Genomic DNA, 19,795 nt, shown 5'->3' on the forward strand with positions numbered 1-19,795 from the left:
CGTCTCTATACTCGGCTTTGCACCTTAATCCATGCAATTGCTGGTGGTTGAATTTTTGAAATGCTCGAAAGACTTGTTTACTAATACTGCAACTACTACGTGATATTTCTGTGACATCCTGACCCAGTATAATTGAAATAGTCGGCGATATCAGGACACTTGTCTCCAGCTACAAAGACTGAAACAATGTCTTTAACAAAGTAGGATTACATGACGCGTTTGACAAAAACCTATCAATATGAACCGAATCTTGAAAAAGAAAAGGAAGGAGGGTGAACATTTTAACAAAAGCTCAATGAGGGATGCTCTACGAGCCCCAAAATCATTACCCAACATTCACCATACAACATATATAACAAAAGCTCTACCTAGAACATCCAAAAAATCAAAAGCAATCAACAAGAAACGAGGATAAACTCCGACGGTGCAAACATGAGACCACGCCACCACGTGGTCTCTGTGAGTTCTACTCCTTAACTCGATCACACCACATCATGATGTTTCCACGTGATCTGCACCACCACATTCACACGAGCACACCAAATCACACTGTCTCCAAGTGATCTGTGTTACCACATTCTTAACTTCACACAGGCACACCACATGTCCGCTCCAGCAATTAATCATGCAACATCACAAGGTTTCCACATGATCTAACAAGAATCAATGCAACGCCCGAGATGTACATACCTCCATCACGTTCCACCAACACACATAGGCCTTAAGCCATGTCATATATCATATACACTACCCACATATGCTTCCAGGCAATGCAAACACCCACATACAAGTCTAAATCATAATACACCATATTCCTTTCAGCAATCTATGAGTAGATCTAGGTGTTCACATATTACAATACAATATATATATATATATATATATATATATATATATATATATATATATATGTGTGTGTATATATGTGATATAGTTCACTTATCAAAAATATGTGTATGCTTATAGATAACATGTAAGTATGAATGTTGCCAATAGAAACTTTCACTATGAAGCGAGAATGAAACCAAATCTACAAGAGAAAGGATTGATGCTACCACCTTGGCCTTAGATCTGCCAAGGGAAGGGAAGGAAGAAGCCGATCAACAACATAAGGCTTTCATTAAACCAGATCTACAAGAGAAATGATTGGTGCTACCACCAAAAGAACTGGGAAGAGAGATCTAAGATAAAAGAGAAAATGAGATGGAGAAAACGAGAACTAGGGTTCCTTACCTCTCTGGTGACCAGATCTAGAGAGAAGACAAGAAAGATCTAGAAAACGAGATATATTGGTTAGTTGTGGTGGATTTCCAATGGCTTCGATTCATCTCAATTAGCACGAGAATACTCAAAGGAGACCACGACACGACAGCAAACTACAATCTTCTCCTTTAATTAGACTCATGCAAATATTACAACATTATAGATTCAAATATAGTAGAGTCGTGGAACACATAACTCAAAGAATCATGTTAGTTCTCTATAATGTTCATGTTCAAGTATGGTGTCTCATCTGAATTAGAAATTAAATTATTCAATATAAACGTATAATATGACATAAATTTGAAAATCCGATTCTCTTTATCTAATATGATATATCAGAATTTATATAAATATATTTTCAAATTAAAAAAATATATATATATATATATATATTTTTTGTACAGAAAATAAGATGATTATATAGGTAAATTATAAATCTAAATAATTGTTTTTAGGTGACTGAAAGTAGTAAACAATAAAGGGGGAATCATATTTAAAAGAAAAAACAAATTACACAGTAAGAGTAATGTGACAATCTCTATAATATTATTTGAGAAATTAATTTTCTACATGTCGAGCTCACATTAATTCTAATGATATTTAATTACACTGGTATCTTTAATGAATCAAGTATATCTAATTACCATTATTAATCATTCTATTTTATTTTATTTTTACTTTTTATTTAAGTTTCTTTTTTCTTTAAATTCTTCAAATAACTTAATAATAAACAATATTTATAAAATTTAAAACCGAAAATAATATATAATGGAATTCATAAAAAGGGAAAGTACACAAAATAATCTTTATTTTGAAGTAAATAAATAACCTATATTTTAAAAGATAAAATTAAACAGCATAATATATATTTTACAATTAATAAGTATTTTATTTAAATCAATTTATTTCTCAAACTATTACAAAATAATAATTTAAATAACATAAACTAAGATATCTTTAATCAATTAAAAAAAATTTTATTGAAGTTTCTTTTTAAAATAATTTCCAAATAACATATATAATAAAGCAAACATTTATAAAATTTTAAACGCAAAATATTATATATTTGATGTGATTTCATAAAAAAAATTTACTATAATAATCTTAATATTAAAGTATAGAAATATTCTTCCATTTAAAAATTTATCGGTTATGTTTTAATGCAACTTCGTAATGATCATTACTTTATTTCTTCTTGTTTTATTTTTGTTATAATTTTTTTGGTTATAGTCCTACAGATGCATATTTCCCAAAAGTCAATCACCGTTGAAAAGGCGTCGCTTTTGGTTGGGTTTCCCTCTCTTCTCGTTCCCATGTCTCCCTCCCTTCCTTTGGTTCATGTTTGAATTTAAGTTTTCATCATCACATACCAAATCTAAAGACGTCAACAAAAAATAAAATATCAGAAACAAAAAGTCAAATACATTTCAAAGCAATTTCAAGTTTTCTTAATTTCTTTTTTTTTTTCTTATAACTGAAATTTGAAATAGGAGCGAAGGAGAGATAATCTCTAGTTTACATAAACGACGAGGGTGATGAATCTGAGTGTAACTCTACGCATCTTTGCGGCGGTGTCCATGGCCGTGATCCAATTAGCTTCGTGTAATTTCGTGTTTAATGTGACGCATAAGTTCGCCGGAAAAGATAAACAGCTATCGGAGCTCAGATCTCACGACAGCTTCCGTCACGCTAGAATGCTTGCCAACCTTCATCTACCTCTCGCCGGGGATAGCCGAGCTGATTCAATCGGGTTCTCTTCTACAATCCAAAATAGCTATATCGCTAGATTATTTATTGTTTGACATGTGTATAGTTTCAGATTGTACTTCACGAAGATCAAGCTTGGATCACCGCCAAAGGACTACCATGTTCAAGTTGACACAGGAAGTGATATACTTTGGGTCAACTGTGCACCTTGTCCTAAATGTCCAGTCAAAACTGATCTCAATGTAATGATGCTTCTTTCAAACTCTTACTTGACCTTTCAGAAACATTTCTCTCAACTGGTGTTTATATGTTTGATGTGTAAGATACCTCTGTCCTTGTACGACTCAAAAGCTTCCTCCACATCCAAGAAAGTTGGGTGCGAAGATGATTTCTGCTCCTTCGTCTCACAACCGGACGCTTGCGAACCCATGAAGACATGTAGTTATCATGTTGTGTATGGAGATGGGAGCGCAAGTGATGGAGTGTTCGTCAAGGATAACGTTACCCTGGATCAAGTCACTGGAAACCTCCGAACTGCACCTCTTTCCCAGGAAGTCGTGTTCGGGTGTGGAAGCAATCAATCTGGACAACTTGGGAAGACTGACTCTGCAGTTGATGGCATTATGGGATTTGGACAAGCTAATACCTCTATCATTTCGCAACTCGCTGCCGCCCGGAATAAGAAGAGAATCTTTTCACATTGTCTAGACAATGTAAACGGAGGTGGAATTTTTGCTGTTGGGGAAGTCGAATCTCCACTAGTGAAGTTTACTCCTTTGGTTCCGAATCAGTAAGTGAGACCAGACCAGACCAGACAATCTTGGTTCTGTCTTTTTTGGTGGTGTTGCTTATATTAATTAAACTTTTTTTTTTTTTTAGGTTACATTACAACGTCATTTTAAAGGGGATAGATGTAGGTGGAGAACCTGTTGCTCTCCCACCAAGCTTAGCTGTTTTTGGCGGGAATGGAGGAACCATTATTGACAGTGGTACAACTTTAGCTTACTTGCCAGAGAATCTCTACACCTCGCTACTTCAGAAGGTGAAACTCTTTTCCACTATTTTTTTTTTTGTTTTTTAACTCTCTAATCACGATCCTCACATATATGTTTTCAGATTACTGCTCGGCAACCGATCAAACTGCACACGGTACAGGAGACTTTTGCGTGCTTCAGTTTCACGTTAAAGTAAGATGACTCATGTGTTCCTTGAACGTCTTGATGTGGAGTATATTACATGTTGTAAGATATTCTTCCTTGTTTCCTGCAGCACAGATAAAGCATTTCCGGTAGTCAATCTTCATTTCGAGGACAAACTCAAAATGAGTGTTTATCCGCACGACTATCTTTTCTCCCTTCGTGTAAGTCAATAGCCAACTTCTTACTTCTGAGTTTTTTATACCGACAGACAACATAGTTCTTGCATAATTATTCAGAGAGAGCGTTCTTAATCTTGTCTCATCCACAAATTGAGCTCACTCTCTCTCTCTTTTCATTTCACCGACAGAAAGATTTGTATTGCTTTGGTTGGCAATCTGGTGGACTGACGAATCAGGACGGATCTGATGTCATCCTTTTGGGAGGTTATCATTTTTAACTGCTTTTACTTTACGACAATTTTCTTGTATCTGACTCCATATGTGGTTTCTACATATGCAGATTTGGTGCTTTCAAACAAGTTGGTAGTATACGATCTGGATAATGAGGTCGTTGGATGGGCAGAACACAACTGTAAGTACCTGGAACCTGAGAATTAAACTAGGGCAATTGTCAATAATAACATCTTTTGAGTTTTTGTCTTAAAAATGACACTAGAAAGTGAAAGTCACAAAAATGACATTCATTAAAGAATAAAATATCTTTAATATCATTGGTTTAAAATTAAATAAAAAACAAAAATAAATAAAAACAAATAAAATAAAATAAAATAAAAAAATTTATAGTTTCAGATTATATGTTTTCAGATTCGAATTTTTTTATAATTTTTTTTGATTTTTTTTTTATTTTTTTTCAAATTTTCTTTTTATAATTCAAAAATACTTTTTAAAAATGCTTTTTAAATTTTTTTTTTAATTTTTTGGTATTTATTTTTTATTTTATAAAATTTTAAACCATAATTCCAAAACTCCACCCCTTAACTTTAAACCTTAAGGTTTGGATTAAATAACTCAAAGTATGTAAGTGTATATTTACCTCTTTAATAAAACATATTTTTGTAACTTTGAGACTTGAGTGCTAGTTTAAGAACAAAAAGTTGGTTTGGTGCTATCCTAGTTTTTTTTTTTCATTAAACTAGGTTACCATCGATTAAATAAATAACCAAATATGTTTTTGTTAGGTTCGTCAAGCATCAAAGTGAAAGATGGATCAGGAGCTGTTTTCTCAGTCGAAGCAAATAATCTCATAGCTTCGTCTTCTTCTTCTTCGTCCTCTTTGGTGATTAACTGAACACTTGCAACATTGTTGTCCATACTAATTTCGCTTTTCATTTCTTTTACTTCAATTCATAGTTTTGCTAAAACGAGATGCATTGGTTTTTCACATCTCTTTTACTTCATAATTTACATAACTTACACATTATTTGTTTCTATAACTTTCAAAGTTTTGTGTTACAAAAAAGAAAAGAAAAAACTTCAAAGATAAAATAATATTGTACTGTTTTGGTCTAACTCTTCCTTGTAGTAAAATTATTTAATGATCATTTTTCAGATGGTAGAAGTAAACTTTAACTGTTGATATTTGTATGTAGGAAACCGGAGACGCAAGAATTAAAGGATTTTGAGGCAAATGCGAAAGAATTTTTGTTGTTGAAATTGAGTGATGTGGAAAACCAGAGCAAGTGGTCTATATTATTTGATGATTTCATAAAATAAGCAGAGATAGAGGAACTAGTAGATTTCAATAATGAGTCAACATTGTGTTTAGAGAAGTTCTTATCCTTATCATATATCATTATCTTGTTTTCTTAATTCGAAATTATTTTTAGCATTCTCTTCTTTTTTTTTAGCATTCTCCTTTTACTTCTAAGGAATCGGCATTTATTAGCATTTACTTTAGTGAATTTGTCTATTACGATTCAAAGCGCTTCAAAACTCTTTTGAATAAGTCCGCTTCATGATAGGTATAGGTAGGTCTGGGCGTTCGGGTACCCGTTCGGGTTCGGATCGGGTTTTTTGGATTTTGGTTCCGCTTTGTAACACCTCATAGGTCTCATTCTAGTAAATTTACAAGTACGGATCGGATTCGGATATAACACTTCGGATTCGGATATAACAATTCGGTTTCGGATCGGTTCGGATATGTCCGAAGTAACCATATATCATTCGGATTCGGGTTATATCGGATCGGTTCGGGTATATCCAAAGTAAAATCTAAAATTTAAAAGTAAAACATAAGAAATATATCATTCTTTGTATATAATGGAGTATTTAAGGTGTTTATTTAAATTTTCAATACTTATTGTTAGATATCATATCCAAATAAATATGAAATTGAATATTTGAAGTACATATTTATGTTTCAAATATTTATATTATATATTAATTTCGATATTCGAATCGGTTTCTTCAGATATTTTTTCGGGTTTTCGGGTTTTCGGGTTACGCGTTCGGGTTCGGTTAATAACACTTTGGGTTCGGATATGTTTTGTAACACCCTATAAGATCCATTGAGGTATTTTTTATATTTCAGATCAGGTACGGATCGGGTGTTTCGGTTCGGATTCGGTCCGGATTTCGGGTTTTGGATTTTATGCCCAGCCTTAGGTATAGGTGTTCCAGTACGGAGTTGACCATGTTCTTCACTCCGTATGAATGTAAGATCGCTGTTCAATTTTAATATTTGCCTCCCCCACATCATTCCCGGTAATAACAAGAGGAGTGCATGAGTCAATGTGTTACTTAGTGAAGCATTTCTAGATCAGTCTCTCTGCATAAACTTTTATAGTACTTAATGCGGAACGAGATTTGACTAGTCACTAACAATCAAGAAATTAACAACCCTTTAATATTAACGGAATGAACTCAGTCATTACTACTCACAACTTATAATTGGTGATCTAGACCTCTAGACTCATAAGGACCTATCGTGTGCGGATCTGTCTTAAGCCACGAGCGAGCTAATCGAGCTCCAATTCGTTTGGTTTGAAATCGGTTTCAATCGATCTAAATTAGTTTAATTGATTAAAATCAGTCAAATTAAGTAACATAAAAGTGAATTATGACTAATGTAGTTATATTGTCTTCACCATCAATTTGTCTATAAACAAAAGATGATATTTTTTCTCTCTTCAATTTTGTTTCTTAATGTACGTTCAAAAGTTTCTTTGATACTTTTTAAATCTTATTTTTATATTTTATGAAAATAGTTTTTTAGTTGAACACAATTTTTAATATGTAATATAAATATAAGATACATAATAAACATATAATTTGTTAAAGTCTAGGCTCTGCCTAAACCTTGAATAATCCCTTTAGGCGCTAATACTATATAAAACACTTAAGTATCGCAAACGATTTCTTGAACAGTAAGTTTGAGTTATGCATTAGTCGATTGGTGGAATAAAATGCTCGTACGAGTAGTTCCTTTTAGCATAAAAATATAATTAACTTTTATTAAAAAATAATTTATATTATTATTTACAATTTTTTTGATCAAACTTTTATTATTAAAATAACAAAAATGATAAGAACTAGCCACGTTTATTATTAACTTAATAATTAGACAACGATTATTTTAATATTTCTCATTAAAAGAACTATTTTTACAAAGTATTTGGTAATATCGATAAGGATCACTAAAATTAATGGTATCGGGATCGGCGCGCTCTTGTGTGACACACAAATGGAAGGGATTTTGAGTTCGACCTCGGAAGTAACTTCATCTTTGATTATTGCACAACCGTGTTTAGTTTTACCTCGTTGGTGAAAAATTGATGGTTCATGGAAAGATTTTGACTTGTTTGTGGATCTAAAATTGTATACAAGCAAGGAGATTTTGAAGGTTTGATCGGTGCTAGGAAAATTCGAAAATGTTTATCTCCTTCACATTCGGAGTTCAGAGCGTTGATTTGCGCAATGAAATGTATGATTAGTTTTTGAAAACTTCAGGTAGCATTTGAAACAAAATGTTTGAAGTTGATGAAGATGACGTTTACACTAGAAAATCGGCCCGCATTCACAGTACATATGGAGGAGTTCCGTAGATGTAGAGGTTCTTTTAGCGTTTTTACAGTCTCACATATCGCGAGAGAGACGTAAACATAATGGCATACAAACTTGCAAAGAGTGCACGAATTCAGCATACATTAATAGTTTATATAGATACGAAACTTCTAGTTTGAAAATAGTCAAAATTAGTTTATTTTCTTTGTTGTCAAAACAAAAAAATATATATAAAATTTTAATACCTAAACACTGGAATCCGACTCGAACCGAAAAAATACATGTAACACATTTGTAATACTTAAATATATTAAATATATTAATTGATGTAATATGTATATATATATATATAATTTTAGATTAACAAAATATCCAATTAGATTAAATATATATATAAATTATTTAAAATACCTAAAAATGTCCAAACAATACCCAAATGTAATAAAAATATAGGCAAAAATATGCAAAAACACCAAAACTAGTGTTTTAAAAACCGGACCGGCTAGCGAACCAGAAATTTTTGGATCATGGGTCATTGTGGTTCGACCGGGACAGAACCGGGTTTGATCGGGTTTACTTAGATTTAACTAAATTTAATGATATTTTATAAATAATATGCATATTAAAAAAAAATCATATCAAATAAAATGTTTAGCCATAATGTGTAGTAAAACTTAAAAATAACAATTACAATCTAAAATCAATATGAAAAGCACATTTAAACTTTATTCTCAAATCTTATCACTAAATCTTCATCACATTTTTTTTTAAAAAATTATATACATATTAGGTAAAAGTTATATTTTGAAATAAAAATTTCACAAACGTAAATGTTTTAATTATTTAAATCTTCAAAACAAGTGACCATGAAATGAAAATAAAGCAAAGTGAAAAGTAGACAAAAAAAATTTTGACGTGAATATTAAACTTTGTAACTCTTTAACCAAATTTTGGCTTATATACGAACTGGGTTTGGCCGGTTCATTGGGTTGCCGCTTCCCGGGTTTTTGATGGTTCGCTTTTAGTTGGGTTTTAACATTAATCCAACCCGAATTATTTTTGGTTCATGGTTCAACCCCGTCCGACCGCCGGTTCGGTCCGGGTTTAAAAACATGACCAAAACCATATGAAAGATCCACAAATTCTTCGTCTAATCCAAACCAAACTAATTTTCAGGTAAATTTTAGTTACTTGGTCATACATTATTTAGATTTACATATTGTATACTCCCTCCGTTCCATTAATATAGATTTTCTAGAAAAAAATGTTTGTTTCAAAAAGATGTATTGTTTATGTTTTCTATGAAAAAGTTGTAAACTTCAAAAAAATTAGTTGGCTTTATTGAATTGATATTGGTTAAAAGTTATTGAAAATTAAAAATTACATAAAACGATGCATTTATTATGGTAGTTTAATGTGTTTTCTTAACGTGTAAAAATACTAAAAAATTAATCTTTGTGGAACTGATGGAGTATTATTTTATTTTTAAAATTTGTAAATTTTAAAATATATTTAAATTATTAATTTTTGTTTAAACGATTTACCAAACCAACCGAACCACAGTGATCCAAACCGTAATATATAAATATTTTAATAATAACCTAAAATTTTAGCTCAACCACCAGACGCCCACCCCTAGTTTTTGCACTTTCACATCTCTTGGAGACGATCACGTGGCAAACAAACTTGCAAGGAGTGGACGACTTCAGCCTACCTCTAGAATAAACCGGTAGCAAGAAGAATTCAAAACCCATATTGAAAACAGAGAGTAAAATATTCAACACAAAGGAAATACAATCATCTCAAGAGCAGAAATATTGCCAAAATACATCAAGAAAAACAGAGTGCAACAAAAGAGTTTAGAAAATAAACTCTGTGGATTTATTGTCTTTAGCTTAAGAAACACAAACACACTGAGCAGGCTCTTTTTTATTGGAACCACGGTTCACTCACTCTTCTTCCTCTGCCTCTTCAAGCCAATTCACAAATGGCTCAAGGCTCTTCACAAAGGTTTGCCTGCAACATTTACCACAAGAACAAAACCATCAGATAAATTTGTTAAACAAAGCATTCCAAATGAGTATAGTGCTACGGGACCAAAGCGCGTACCTGCCCTTCGTGTTGGTTCCTTTACGGAACCAGTGGAGGATGGTGTCTTCAGCGAGGACATCCAGATCATAGAGCGACCTCACTACTTCTGGGAAAACTTTCATAAGCTTGGCGTCCTCATAACATTGCATTTGGACCTTGTACATCAGCTCCAGCTCTAGCTTTCCGCTGCTGCAGACCGTGTTCAAAAGTGGAGCCCATGCTTTCACCTGCGCACAGGTAAAAGAAATCAAGAGATATAACCGTGACCACACATAATAGGGATCATCATCACATACAATTCTTAGATGGAATAACACACATAGACTATATGCAACTCTTAGATGACATGACAGTTGCAAATAGAATCTTACCTGGCGGAGAACAGAATTAGCATTTTGCTGCTGGTTTTTACCAGACCACTGAACAGCATCCATTAAACCATCCCAAACGACACGCACAACCTCAATCTCTGGGAGTTTGGCGTCTTTGACAAGCTGCTTCACCGTTTCAATGACTTCATCTACACTACTTTCCTCTGTAACCTTGCTTGTAAGAACGGTTTTGATTTCCTTCAGCTTCACCTCAAACATTTTCTTTGAATGGTACTCAACTAGATCAGTCAGCCCCTCTTTCCTGAAAATCCAAAAAAGTAAAACACAAACTATTTGTCAACTAGTTGTACTAACAACGTAAAACAGAAGATAAGAATGCAAACTTGGCATGTAGAAGCAGACAAAAGAGGGATATAACACCATATGATTGATTGATCAAAGATGTATTAATCAAAACTATGATATTGAAATGGAACAAACTTAAAGGGAGGAAAACTCACGTGAAATGCTCTGCAAAACTTTCAGCAGTTCGCCTTACAGGTGGTAAGAAATCCAAAAGGTTGTCTTCCATTTTGCCACGCCTCAGAATAGAAATCAAGTCTTCAAGACTGTTCTCAACCAAATACTCCTTGAAGAAGTCGGTCACAAAAGTGAGCACTATCCCTTTGGCAACAAGATTATCCTTGAGCAAAGGCTGGAAGACAGTCTCCGGAGGCAATCCAGAGAGCTTCTGGGAAAAGGCAAGTGCTGTGAAGATGGCAAGCTTCTTCCTCTCATTCTCCTCAAAAAGCTCCAGCGACTGCAGGAATCTCCTTGTGACATTTTCAAGGTTCTTTATGAGCGACGGCCTCCTCCGCAGAATCTTCTGTATATAGACAACAGACGGCAAAATGGCTTCACGCTTGGGCTCGCAGTCGATTACAGAGTAAGGATGGCGTTCACCCTCATCAGGCTTCACTGTTCCAGGTTGTGTACGTCGTCCTATGAAAACAACCTTCAAGAAAAACATCTCCCAATCATAAAAGAGATAACCGAAAACAAACAAGAAAGTGAACCAAAAGATTACCTCAAAGAAGATGTCACCGTATCTTGAGAAATTAAGATCTGTTGACTCAATACTTTTGGCAACAAGTTCCTAAAAAATCAAGAGCTATAAGTTTAGACCAAACACATATAATACTAATAACAAGTAGGAGGACACGAAACACACCAAATCACCAGCATTATCAAGGTAAATCTGGACTACTGCATCAGAAAATGCTGCAGGGTCCAGAGGAGCAGCAATATTCCTCTTGCGGGTCTTAATCCGCGTACCTCTGCTCGTACAGATGATGAATATTATAAGCAAAGAAATCTCAAGTCAAAATAATAACATCTTAAACAGTCTTTAAAACTGTTGAGGGGAAGACACAAAATTGTTCAGAAGACTTACCCGAGAGTGGGTTTCTCCTTCGAGCTGCACAACAAAACGAACCAAACATATTAGCAAACAGATGCTCTTTATCAGAAGGCAATCGAAAATCAAGAACCCTAATTATCATTCTTTCATTCATTCAAATCAACAGTAGTACTGGGTGGAGATACTCTTTATTGAAAAAAATGAGAGTATCGATCCATCGCTGAATGGGGGAATCTTACCTCATAAACCAAGATGAAGAGGGATCAAAGAGGAGATGAGACTCTGTGGATCTGAGAAGCGTATCGAGTGTGAAGAAGAAAGAGGAAGGAAAGGTGAAGTAGGCCGATGCTGTTGAAGAAGACGAATATAACCCTCACCACCTTAAAATATCTATCTTCTGACCCGGTTCGGATGTTTCTGATTATTATTATTATTATTATTATCTCGATGGTCGATGGGTTTAGATTAAACCGTTTTACTATTAACAATTTCTTCCATACCATTAGCAGCAGCTCAAAGACATGCTATTTCTAATGCTGGTGGTACCTTCTAAATCCTCTTCTAAACACATTTTCTAATAAAAAAACTTCTGCTCTTTGCACAACAATAACAAATCATTTCATCAAAAAGTGTATGAACCTAACTTTTTATATCAAAGTGAATTATTGGGCGAAATAGGAAAAAGTGAATCACCAGACGAAATGTGAAAATCTATAGCAAGTGCCATTGTTTAATTCTGGTGGAGTTCAAATCCGCCAAAAAGAGAAATACGCTTGGAAGTTAAAGGCGCCTAAGAAGATATGTCATCTTATATGACAATTGTTAACTGGTCATGTGGCAGTAAGGAAGAACTTAGCGAGACGCAATATGAGGTGTGATAATTACTGTCCAAGATGTGATGAACTAGAAGAATCTATAACCCATGCCATATTCGAATGTCCACCAGCTCTACAAGTTTGTTCCTTATCATCGTCTCCAACAAGCCCATATATATTTCTAGCACCAAGCGTCTACACAAATATAGATTACCTGTTCTGGAGGAAAAACAGTATTATCGAGCCAGAACAAGACATGAATCCTTATCCCTGGATAATCTGGAAGGCTAGGAATGACAAAATTTTCAGGGGGATAGACAGAGATCCTTTGGAGCTAGTTCGACATGCAGAAAGTGAATGCCAAGCCTGGTTTGATATGAACGAGGTGGTACAACCATTGGTACAAGAAAACAATAATGAGGAACCCCAAGTCATAAGCTTGAGTAACATTTGCTTGTTAGATGGATCTTGGACAGCCTCTGCTCACTTTAGTGGGAACATTCAACTTATGGGGACAAGAAATTTCACAGCCTTGTATTCGGAAGTAGAAGCGATGTGGTGGGCAATGGAGAATATGCTTCAACATTCAACATGTCGAAGCTTTAGGACAGAATGTAAAGAGCTGGTTGCAATGAAAAAGGAACTCCATGCTTGGCCAAGCTTTGCGACAGAATTGGAGAGGATAGAGACGCTACAGATATGCTTCCCAGACTTCAACATCATTCATGTTCTACGAGCGCGCAATCAGAGTTCAAATTTTTTAGCTAAGACTGCTAGATCCTTCCATAGGGAGTTACATTTTATTGGTTGTTCTATTCCGGTCTGGTTACCCAGACTACCTCAAGCTTAAGTAATAGAATGATCTTTTAACGTAAAAAAATAGTTAATTAAATGGTCATACTATGACTTATCAATAGTAGATACAATATAGGACTTTAAATAAATAGAGTAGATATTTAACTGAAGTTTTCTAATTTCTACTCATATGATTTAATTAACATTTGTATATTTGATGTAAAAATAAATTTAAACCATTAATCTGATATTTTTAATAGTTTTATTAATTTATAATGGTCTTTAATTCAATGAAAATTTCAAAATTAAAATATTCACGTCTACTTTTTCAATGCAAGTTTCGAAGTTAACGTATTTGTGTATTTTATATGGTATATATTTTAATTTAAATAATATATATATTTTAATCTGAATATCTATTAAATGATACCTCATATTCATATGATTTTAGGATCATTTGTATCTTTTTATATCAAAAAAGTAAAACCATTGTTCACAAAATTTTCATTGTAAGACTTTTAACAATTTTAGTAATTGTAGTCGTTTAAATTTTTTAAATATAGCATATAAGAAGAAAATTATTTTTTTTATTAAATGGTTAATGTAATTGTTTCATTTAATTAATAATATAAATTAAATAAAAATGATGGAGGATACAAAAACTATTATCAAATATTTATTATTCAAAATCATTAATTGTTGTATGTTAATCATAATAGGTAATTCCATAGATTTTATTTAAGTAAAGAATGGAGAATGTTTTTATGCACTTCTAATCAATTTGATAATTAATTTAATAAAAAAAAATATAATATAAATTTAGTTGGACCAACCTATTTTTCTAAAGATTTTGGGAATCATCTTAGTGATGACACGTAACTACAGTTAAAGGTTGCAATGCTCCTCCATCCCCTATATATTAATCATGGAACATTACAACATGTTTTCGTAGCCATGCGTCATCACAAGAATGATTCTTAGAATTGCTAGAAAAATAAGTTGATCCATGTAAACATATACTATATTTTTTATTAGACTAAATATCAAATTAATTAATAGTGTACAAAAGAATATTTTTTCTTTCTTTAAATAAAAGCTACGGACTTACCTAATATGATTAACATATATATTACAATTAATGATTATGAATAATACATATTTGATACAAAATTTTCTAACCTCTTTCTTTTTTGTTTAATTTTATACTATAAAAAAATTAAAAAATCACATTAATCATATAATAAAAACAATTAGAGTTTTTCTTATGGATTATATTTTAAATTTCTAAAAACGACTATAAATTACTAAAAATGGTAAAAGTCCCACATCAACATTTTTGTGATCATTGGTTTAACTTTTTTTTTGTACAAACAAGATACAAATGATCATATATCATAGGGGTGGGTGTTCGGATACACGTTCGGGTTTGTATAGGATATTTTAGTATAAATGTATAGAACCCGTTCGGGTATTTCTACATTTCGAGTCGGGTTCGGGTATTTTATGTTCGGATTCGGATATTTTGGGTCGGGTTCAGATATTTAAATTTTGAAGAAAAAATAAATAAATTATTCATTGTTTACGTTTTTGTATTTAAAATATATTTTAACTTAACTGTTTTTTTTTATTTTAAGATTAAACTATTAATAGGTTCGGAGATAAAACTTTTAAAATAGAAAGACATTAATTTAGTTGTTGTTTTGAAATTTTAGATGCAACTTTTGTTAATGCAAGAAACGAGAACTTGATATATATTTTAAGTGAGTAACAAATAATTTTGTCTATAATTATATGTATATTATCTAATTTTGATCAATATGAATCATTAATATCAATATTTTGAATAAAATGAGAGGAATAAACTAGAACTATAGAGTTAAGTATACTTATGTTTGGTTATCTTCGGATATCCATTTGGGTTAGGATTTATCCGTTAGGATTCAGATATTACCCGAACTGGTGAAATAAGTAATTTGTTTTGTTGTTCTAATTAGATGATTTTTAGACCGAGCTGGTGGATATACTATACAAACATTTATATTTCGAGTCTGCATTTATATTCTATAATATCTTGATATACTAGATTTGAATATTAACATGTTAATATAGTTTGCCGATGATTTTTTTTCAAAATTTTGATTCTTAGATATGTATATGGAGTGAAACTAATTTTTACAGATGTCCATTTTTTTTTAACTGACATTATGTAATTCACTGAATTCATAAAAGAAGTTAAAAAAAGAAACTTAAGTCATATCAATGAAACAAAGACGAGAACGTGCACAATTCTATAGAGGTAGAAAATAAAATCACTTATAGAGAGTCAATAGTAAACAAATCAAGAGCAGAAAACCTAAACCCTTTTCGTCATTATACAATCAATGTTGCCTATTTGGTTTTGGTGATTTATGTCAGCCGCAAAATTTAATTTCCTTTTGTGCATATGAAGTCTTAAAAATAATTAAAATGAAATATAATACGTTAATTCTTCAACAATAATGATATATTTAATAGACTAACATTTGTATTCATCATTTTATAATTAATAAAAATTGTAGTGTTGCAAAATGTTAAAATTATTTTATAAACACATTATTATAAGAGCTCACTCCGCACATGCGAGTGGGTTATCATCTAGTTAATATATAAGGGATATCATCTTTATGTTCGACGCTTATATGCATTTTATCCAGATACACAAACTTTGTTTGTTACCTACTTAATTACTTTTTTTTAATACCACTTACTTAATTACTAGTATCCTCCTGTATTTACCTTCCTATTCTCAATAGTGAAAACACAAAGTACAATAACAACTATATAAATTAATACTTGATAAAATAATAAATTCGCTAAATTAATAAATTTATTCAGTCCCAAATTGAACCGGTTCAAAATATGACAAAACGATAAGATAATAAAATAATATTGTTTTAGAAAATCTTATGTATATATAACCCGCTAAAATCATAAAATTAATAATACATATATATATATATATATATATTGTCTTTATAAATACAAATAAATCATTGCATTATTTGTTTTAGATTCACAATGAACTTAATCTATATTTTTCTTAATACTTCAATTCTAAGAGACATATTTCGTATATACCAAATAATGGCCCCGACTGGTAACATATTGTATTAGAGTTGATTTACAATAAAAGTTACAATTCGATGTAATTCGCATTAAAAATTATGTGGTAGAAACTTTAGATGAGTTATTAATTTTTTTTTAAATAACTGATTGGTAACATTTTTGATGTATAAATTGTAGAATTTTATTTCAAATAATAACATTTATGATATATTTAATAAAATAGACTGAAAATGTAAAGTATATAATAAAAATTAAAGAAATATTTACTTTATTTTGTATATAATTAATATAGTAGAAACTTGATGTCAGATTAAAACATTTATGTAATGCCTTACTTGGGTCTAATCCCATCAAATCACATAGCTTAAAGCATTTCTCCACTCCAATCTAATTAGATGAAAAGTCAAAACCATCAACATTGCTTTCGTATTATTATATCCTAATTTACAACGTGCCGAAATTCAAATCATACGAGCTACTTTATGCTTTTTCAGCACTATATAACCACTTGAACTAAAGACAATAAAAGAGAAAAAAAGAAATAACAAATGGAAGATAATAATAGGGTAGTTGTTCTCTATTCCATATTCCCCCTCATATTATTGATTATCTTTCTCAAGTTCTTGAAACCAAACAAGCAGAATCTTCCGCCATCTCCGCCGGGATGGTTGCCAGTGATAGGCCATCTCCGCCTTCTGAAACCCCCCATCCACCGCACCCTCCGCTTCCTCACTGAGTCCCTCCACGGCAGCGGAGGCGGCGTGATGTCACTCCGACTTGGATCCCGCCTAGTATACGTGGTGTCTTCACATAGGATCGCGGCGGAGGAGTGCTTCGGGAAGAACGACGTCGTTCTAGCTAACCGGCCTCAGGTGATCATTGGAAAGCACGTTGGGTACAACAACACAAACATAATCGCTGCACCTTACGGTGATCACTGGCGCAACCTCCGTCGCCTCTGCACCATTGAGATCTTCTCCACCCACCGTCTAAACTGCTTCCTTTATGTCCGTACCGACGAAGTACGCCGTCTCATAAGCCGCCTCTTCCGTAGCGCAGGTATATATGCTACATACTACATGTGTTTTTATTGTTTGAGAATTTGTTGATATAGTGAAAACATATTCGTAGACTTGTACTGTTAAGACCATAAACGTTGAACAATTAAAATGAAATAGATATCATATGCGATATAGGCCCTTGTGGTGGATGATATGATAGAGGTCCCATCAAAACTTTAATAAATCACAAGTTTACAGCCATTCATTCGTTTTATTCATCTTTTTAAAAAGAGTAGAAAGAGAAAAAAATGGAGTTTTACTCATAAAAATGGGAATTATGTTTTTTCTTTTGGTAAAAAAATGGGAATTATGTTTACATATGGACTGCAGCGTCCGAGACGAAAGACCGTTAACGGTGAACCACCTAGTGATCTTCGGGTCCATGCTCACTTCGGTCTCTAGTTTGGACCATCACGGTAGGGCCAGGATACTCGGTTAGAAAAAAAAACAATTAGAAAGAACACAAGAAAATAAATTGTAACTTTGATTGATTTCATATGCTTCGCCACAACATTCAATTCATTGTGCTCCACGTCATCCAAATAGCCTTCACTCGTAATATATGTCGACAGGCGTAGTCAGAGTTAAAATATCATGTTCTAAAACTCGGTTTTAATGAATTAATTACAGGTTCTGAAAAATCGGTTGTTGAAATGAAACCCATGCTTACGGACTTGACGTTCAACAACATAATGAGAATGATGACAGGAAAACGATACTACGGCGAAGAAACAACGGATGAGGAAGAAGCAAAACGTGTCCGTCAGTTAGTGGCAGATGTCGGAGCCAACACGAGTTCTGGCAATGCTGTTGACTATGTTCCGATCTTGAGATTGTTCTCAAGCTATGAGAAAAGGGTAAAAGAATTAGGGAAAAAGACAGATAAGTTCTTACAAGGCCTTATCGACGATAAACGTGAACAACAAGAAACCGGTAATACGATGATCGATCATTTGCTTGTTCTCCAAAAATCTGATACTGAGTATTACACTGATCAAATCATCAAAGGCATCATACTGGTTCGTTCAATTTTTTTTTCCATTTCTTTTTCCTTTATTTTTGCCTATCACTTGTTATGATGTCTTTTGTTAACGTTTTTGCTATTATTAAACTAAGACTATTTGACGTAGCGCAGGTTATGGTAATAGCAGGGACTAACACATCAGCTGTCACTTTAGAATGGGCACTTTCTAATTTGCTTAACCATCCTGACGTTATACGTAAAGCTAGAACCGAAATCGATAAACAAGTTGGTTTAGACCGGCTTATTGAAGAATCAGATCTCAGCGAGTTACCATATCTCAAGAACATCGTCCTAGAGACACTCCGGCTACATCCGGCAACACCATTGTTGGTTCCACACATGGCATCAGAAGATTGCAAGGTGGGGTCGTACGATATGCCACGTAACACAACGTTGTTGGTGAATGCGTGGGCCATACATAGGGATCCAAACTTGTGGTATGATCCGGATTGCTTTAAACCAGAGCGGTTTGAGAAAGTAGAGGAAGCACAAAAGCTTCTGGCGTTTGGATTAGGGAGAAGGGCATGTCCTGGTTCGGGTTTGGCCCAGAGAATTGTAGGGCTTGCTCTCGGGTCATTGATACAATGCTTTGAGTGGGAGAGAGTTGGAGAAGAGGAAGTGGATATGAAGGAAGGAACTGGTAATACAGTACCCAAAGCAGTTCCGCTGCAAGCCGTTTGCAAGGCTCGTCCATTTCTACATAAAATTCTCTCTTGAAGTTTTAAAGTTCGAATATGTGTGACAAACTGGAAGATTGGAGATTTCCCTTGAATGTTCTGTTGTATTTACTTTCAAATATATAACACAAAAAAGCAGGGATGTTCCTTAATGCTAGATAACTAATCTAAACAAGAATAAAGGATATTCTTTAGACTCTAAGAGCATCATTATCCCAAAGACCCATTTAGGGTCTCTTATTCTTTTTTTAATACTTTTAAGTAGTAAAAGTGAATTAAGAGACTTAGTTAAGAGACTTGAACATTTATATGTACCAATGCAAGTCTCTTAATTAAGGTTTCTTAAAACTATTTTCATTGAAACT

General features: G+C 33.0%; 3 protein-coding genes across 4 annotated transcripts; 2 read left to right on the top strand and 1 right to left on the bottom strand.

Annotated features, from left to right (window-relative positions):
* Positions 1–184: 184 nt before the first annotated feature.
* On the top strand, positions 185–9,013 carry LOC103868307 (aspartic proteinase-like protein 2). Of its 2 annotated transcripts, none has more exons than XM_033291025.1 (9): positions 185–3,013; positions 3,083–3,760; positions 3,850–4,012; positions 4,087–4,157; positions 4,240–4,330; positions 4,477–4,552; positions 4,629–4,700; positions 5,308–5,405; positions 5,719–9,013. In XM_033291025.1, exons 1-9 carry the CDS (start codon positions 2,799–2,801, stop codon positions 5,749–5,751), a joined length of 1,497 nt encoding a protein of 498 aa, XP_033146916.1. In that variant the 5' UTR covers positions 185–2,798; the 3' UTR covers positions 5,752–9,013. The 2 variants fall into 2 exon arrangements, with proteins under 2 accessions (XP_033146916.1, XP_033146917.1); XM_033291026.1 differs by having other exon boundaries at positions 3,083–3,212; positions 3,294–3,760; positions 5,308–9,013.
* An 855-nt stretch (positions 9,014–9,868) lies between these two features.
* On the bottom strand, positions 9,869–12,370 carry LOC103868306 (basic leucine zipper and W2 domain-containing protein 2). The gene is made up of 8 exons (XM_009146408.3): positions 12,193–12,370; positions 11,987–12,010; positions 11,765–11,870; positions 11,621–11,689; positions 11,055–11,548; positions 10,594–10,855; positions 10,241–10,449; positions 9,869–10,147 (listed from the first exon to the last, which is right to left on the bottom strand). Exons 1-8 carry the CDS (start codon positions 12,195–12,197, stop codon positions 10,081–10,083), a joined length of 1,236 nt encoding a protein of 411 aa, XP_009144656.1. The 5' UTR covers positions 12,198–12,370; the 3' UTR covers positions 9,869–10,080.
* A 4,659-nt stretch (positions 12,371–17,029) lies between these two features.
* On the top strand, positions 17,030–19,632 carry LOC103868304 (cytochrome P450 81D1). The gene is made up of 3 exons (XM_009146407.3): positions 17,030–17,727; positions 18,360–18,748; positions 18,865–19,632. The coding sequence occupies exons 1-3, from the start codon at positions 17,217–17,219 to the stop codon at positions 19,468–19,470; spliced, it is 1,506 nt and encodes a 501-aa protein (XP_009144655.1). The 5' UTR covers positions 17,030–17,216; the 3' UTR covers positions 19,471–19,632.
* The last annotated feature ends 163 nt before the right edge of the window (positions 19,633–19,795 follow it).

Source organism: Brassica rapa, chromosome A05 (assembly GCF_000309985.2).
Source record: "Brassica rapa cultivar Chiifu-401-42 chromosome A05, CAAS_Brap_v3.01, whole genome shotgun sequence".
In the NCBI taxonomy this organism is placed as follows: Eukaryota; Viridiplantae; Streptophyta; class Magnoliopsida; order Brassicales; family Brassicaceae; genus Brassica; species Brassica rapa.

Excerpts from the sequence above, each read along its gene's own strand:
- LOC103868307 (XM_033291025.1), top strand. The coding sequence starts at position 2,799 with ATGAATCTGAGTGTAACTCTACGCATCTTTGCGGCGGTGTCCATGGCC. Across the intron at positions 4,701-5,307 it reads TGGATGGGCAGAACACAACT|GTTCGTCAAGCATCAAAGTG; the intron begins GTAAGTACCTGG and ends TGTTTTTGTTAG. Across the intron at positions 5,406-5,718 it reads CTTCTTCTTCGTCCTCTTTG|GAAACCGGAGACGCAAGAAT; the intron begins GTGATTAACTGA and ends ATTTGTATGTAG.
- LOC103868304 (XM_009146407.3), top strand. The coding sequence starts at position 17,217 with ATGGAAGATAATAATAGGGTAGTTGTTCTCTATTCCATATTCCCCCTC. Across the intron at positions 17,728-18,359 it reads CCGCCTCTTCCGTAGCGCAG|GTTCTGAAAAATCGGTTGTT; the intron begins GTATATATGCTA and ends AATTAATTACAG. Across the intron at positions 18,749-18,864 it reads TCATCAAAGGCATCATACTG|GTTATGGTAATAGCAGGGAC; the intron begins GTTCGTTCAATT and ends GACGTAGCGCAG.
- LOC103868306 (XM_009146408.3), bottom strand. Across the intron at positions 11,549-11,620 it reads ACGGTGACATCTTCTTTGAG|GTTGTTTTCATAGGACGACG; the intron begins GTAATCTTTTGG and ends TTTTTCTTGAAG. Across the intron at positions 10,856-11,054 it reads AGTTTTGCAGAGCATTTCAC|GAAAGAGGGGCTGACTGATC; the intron begins GTGAGTTTTCCT and ends TTGGATTTTCAG.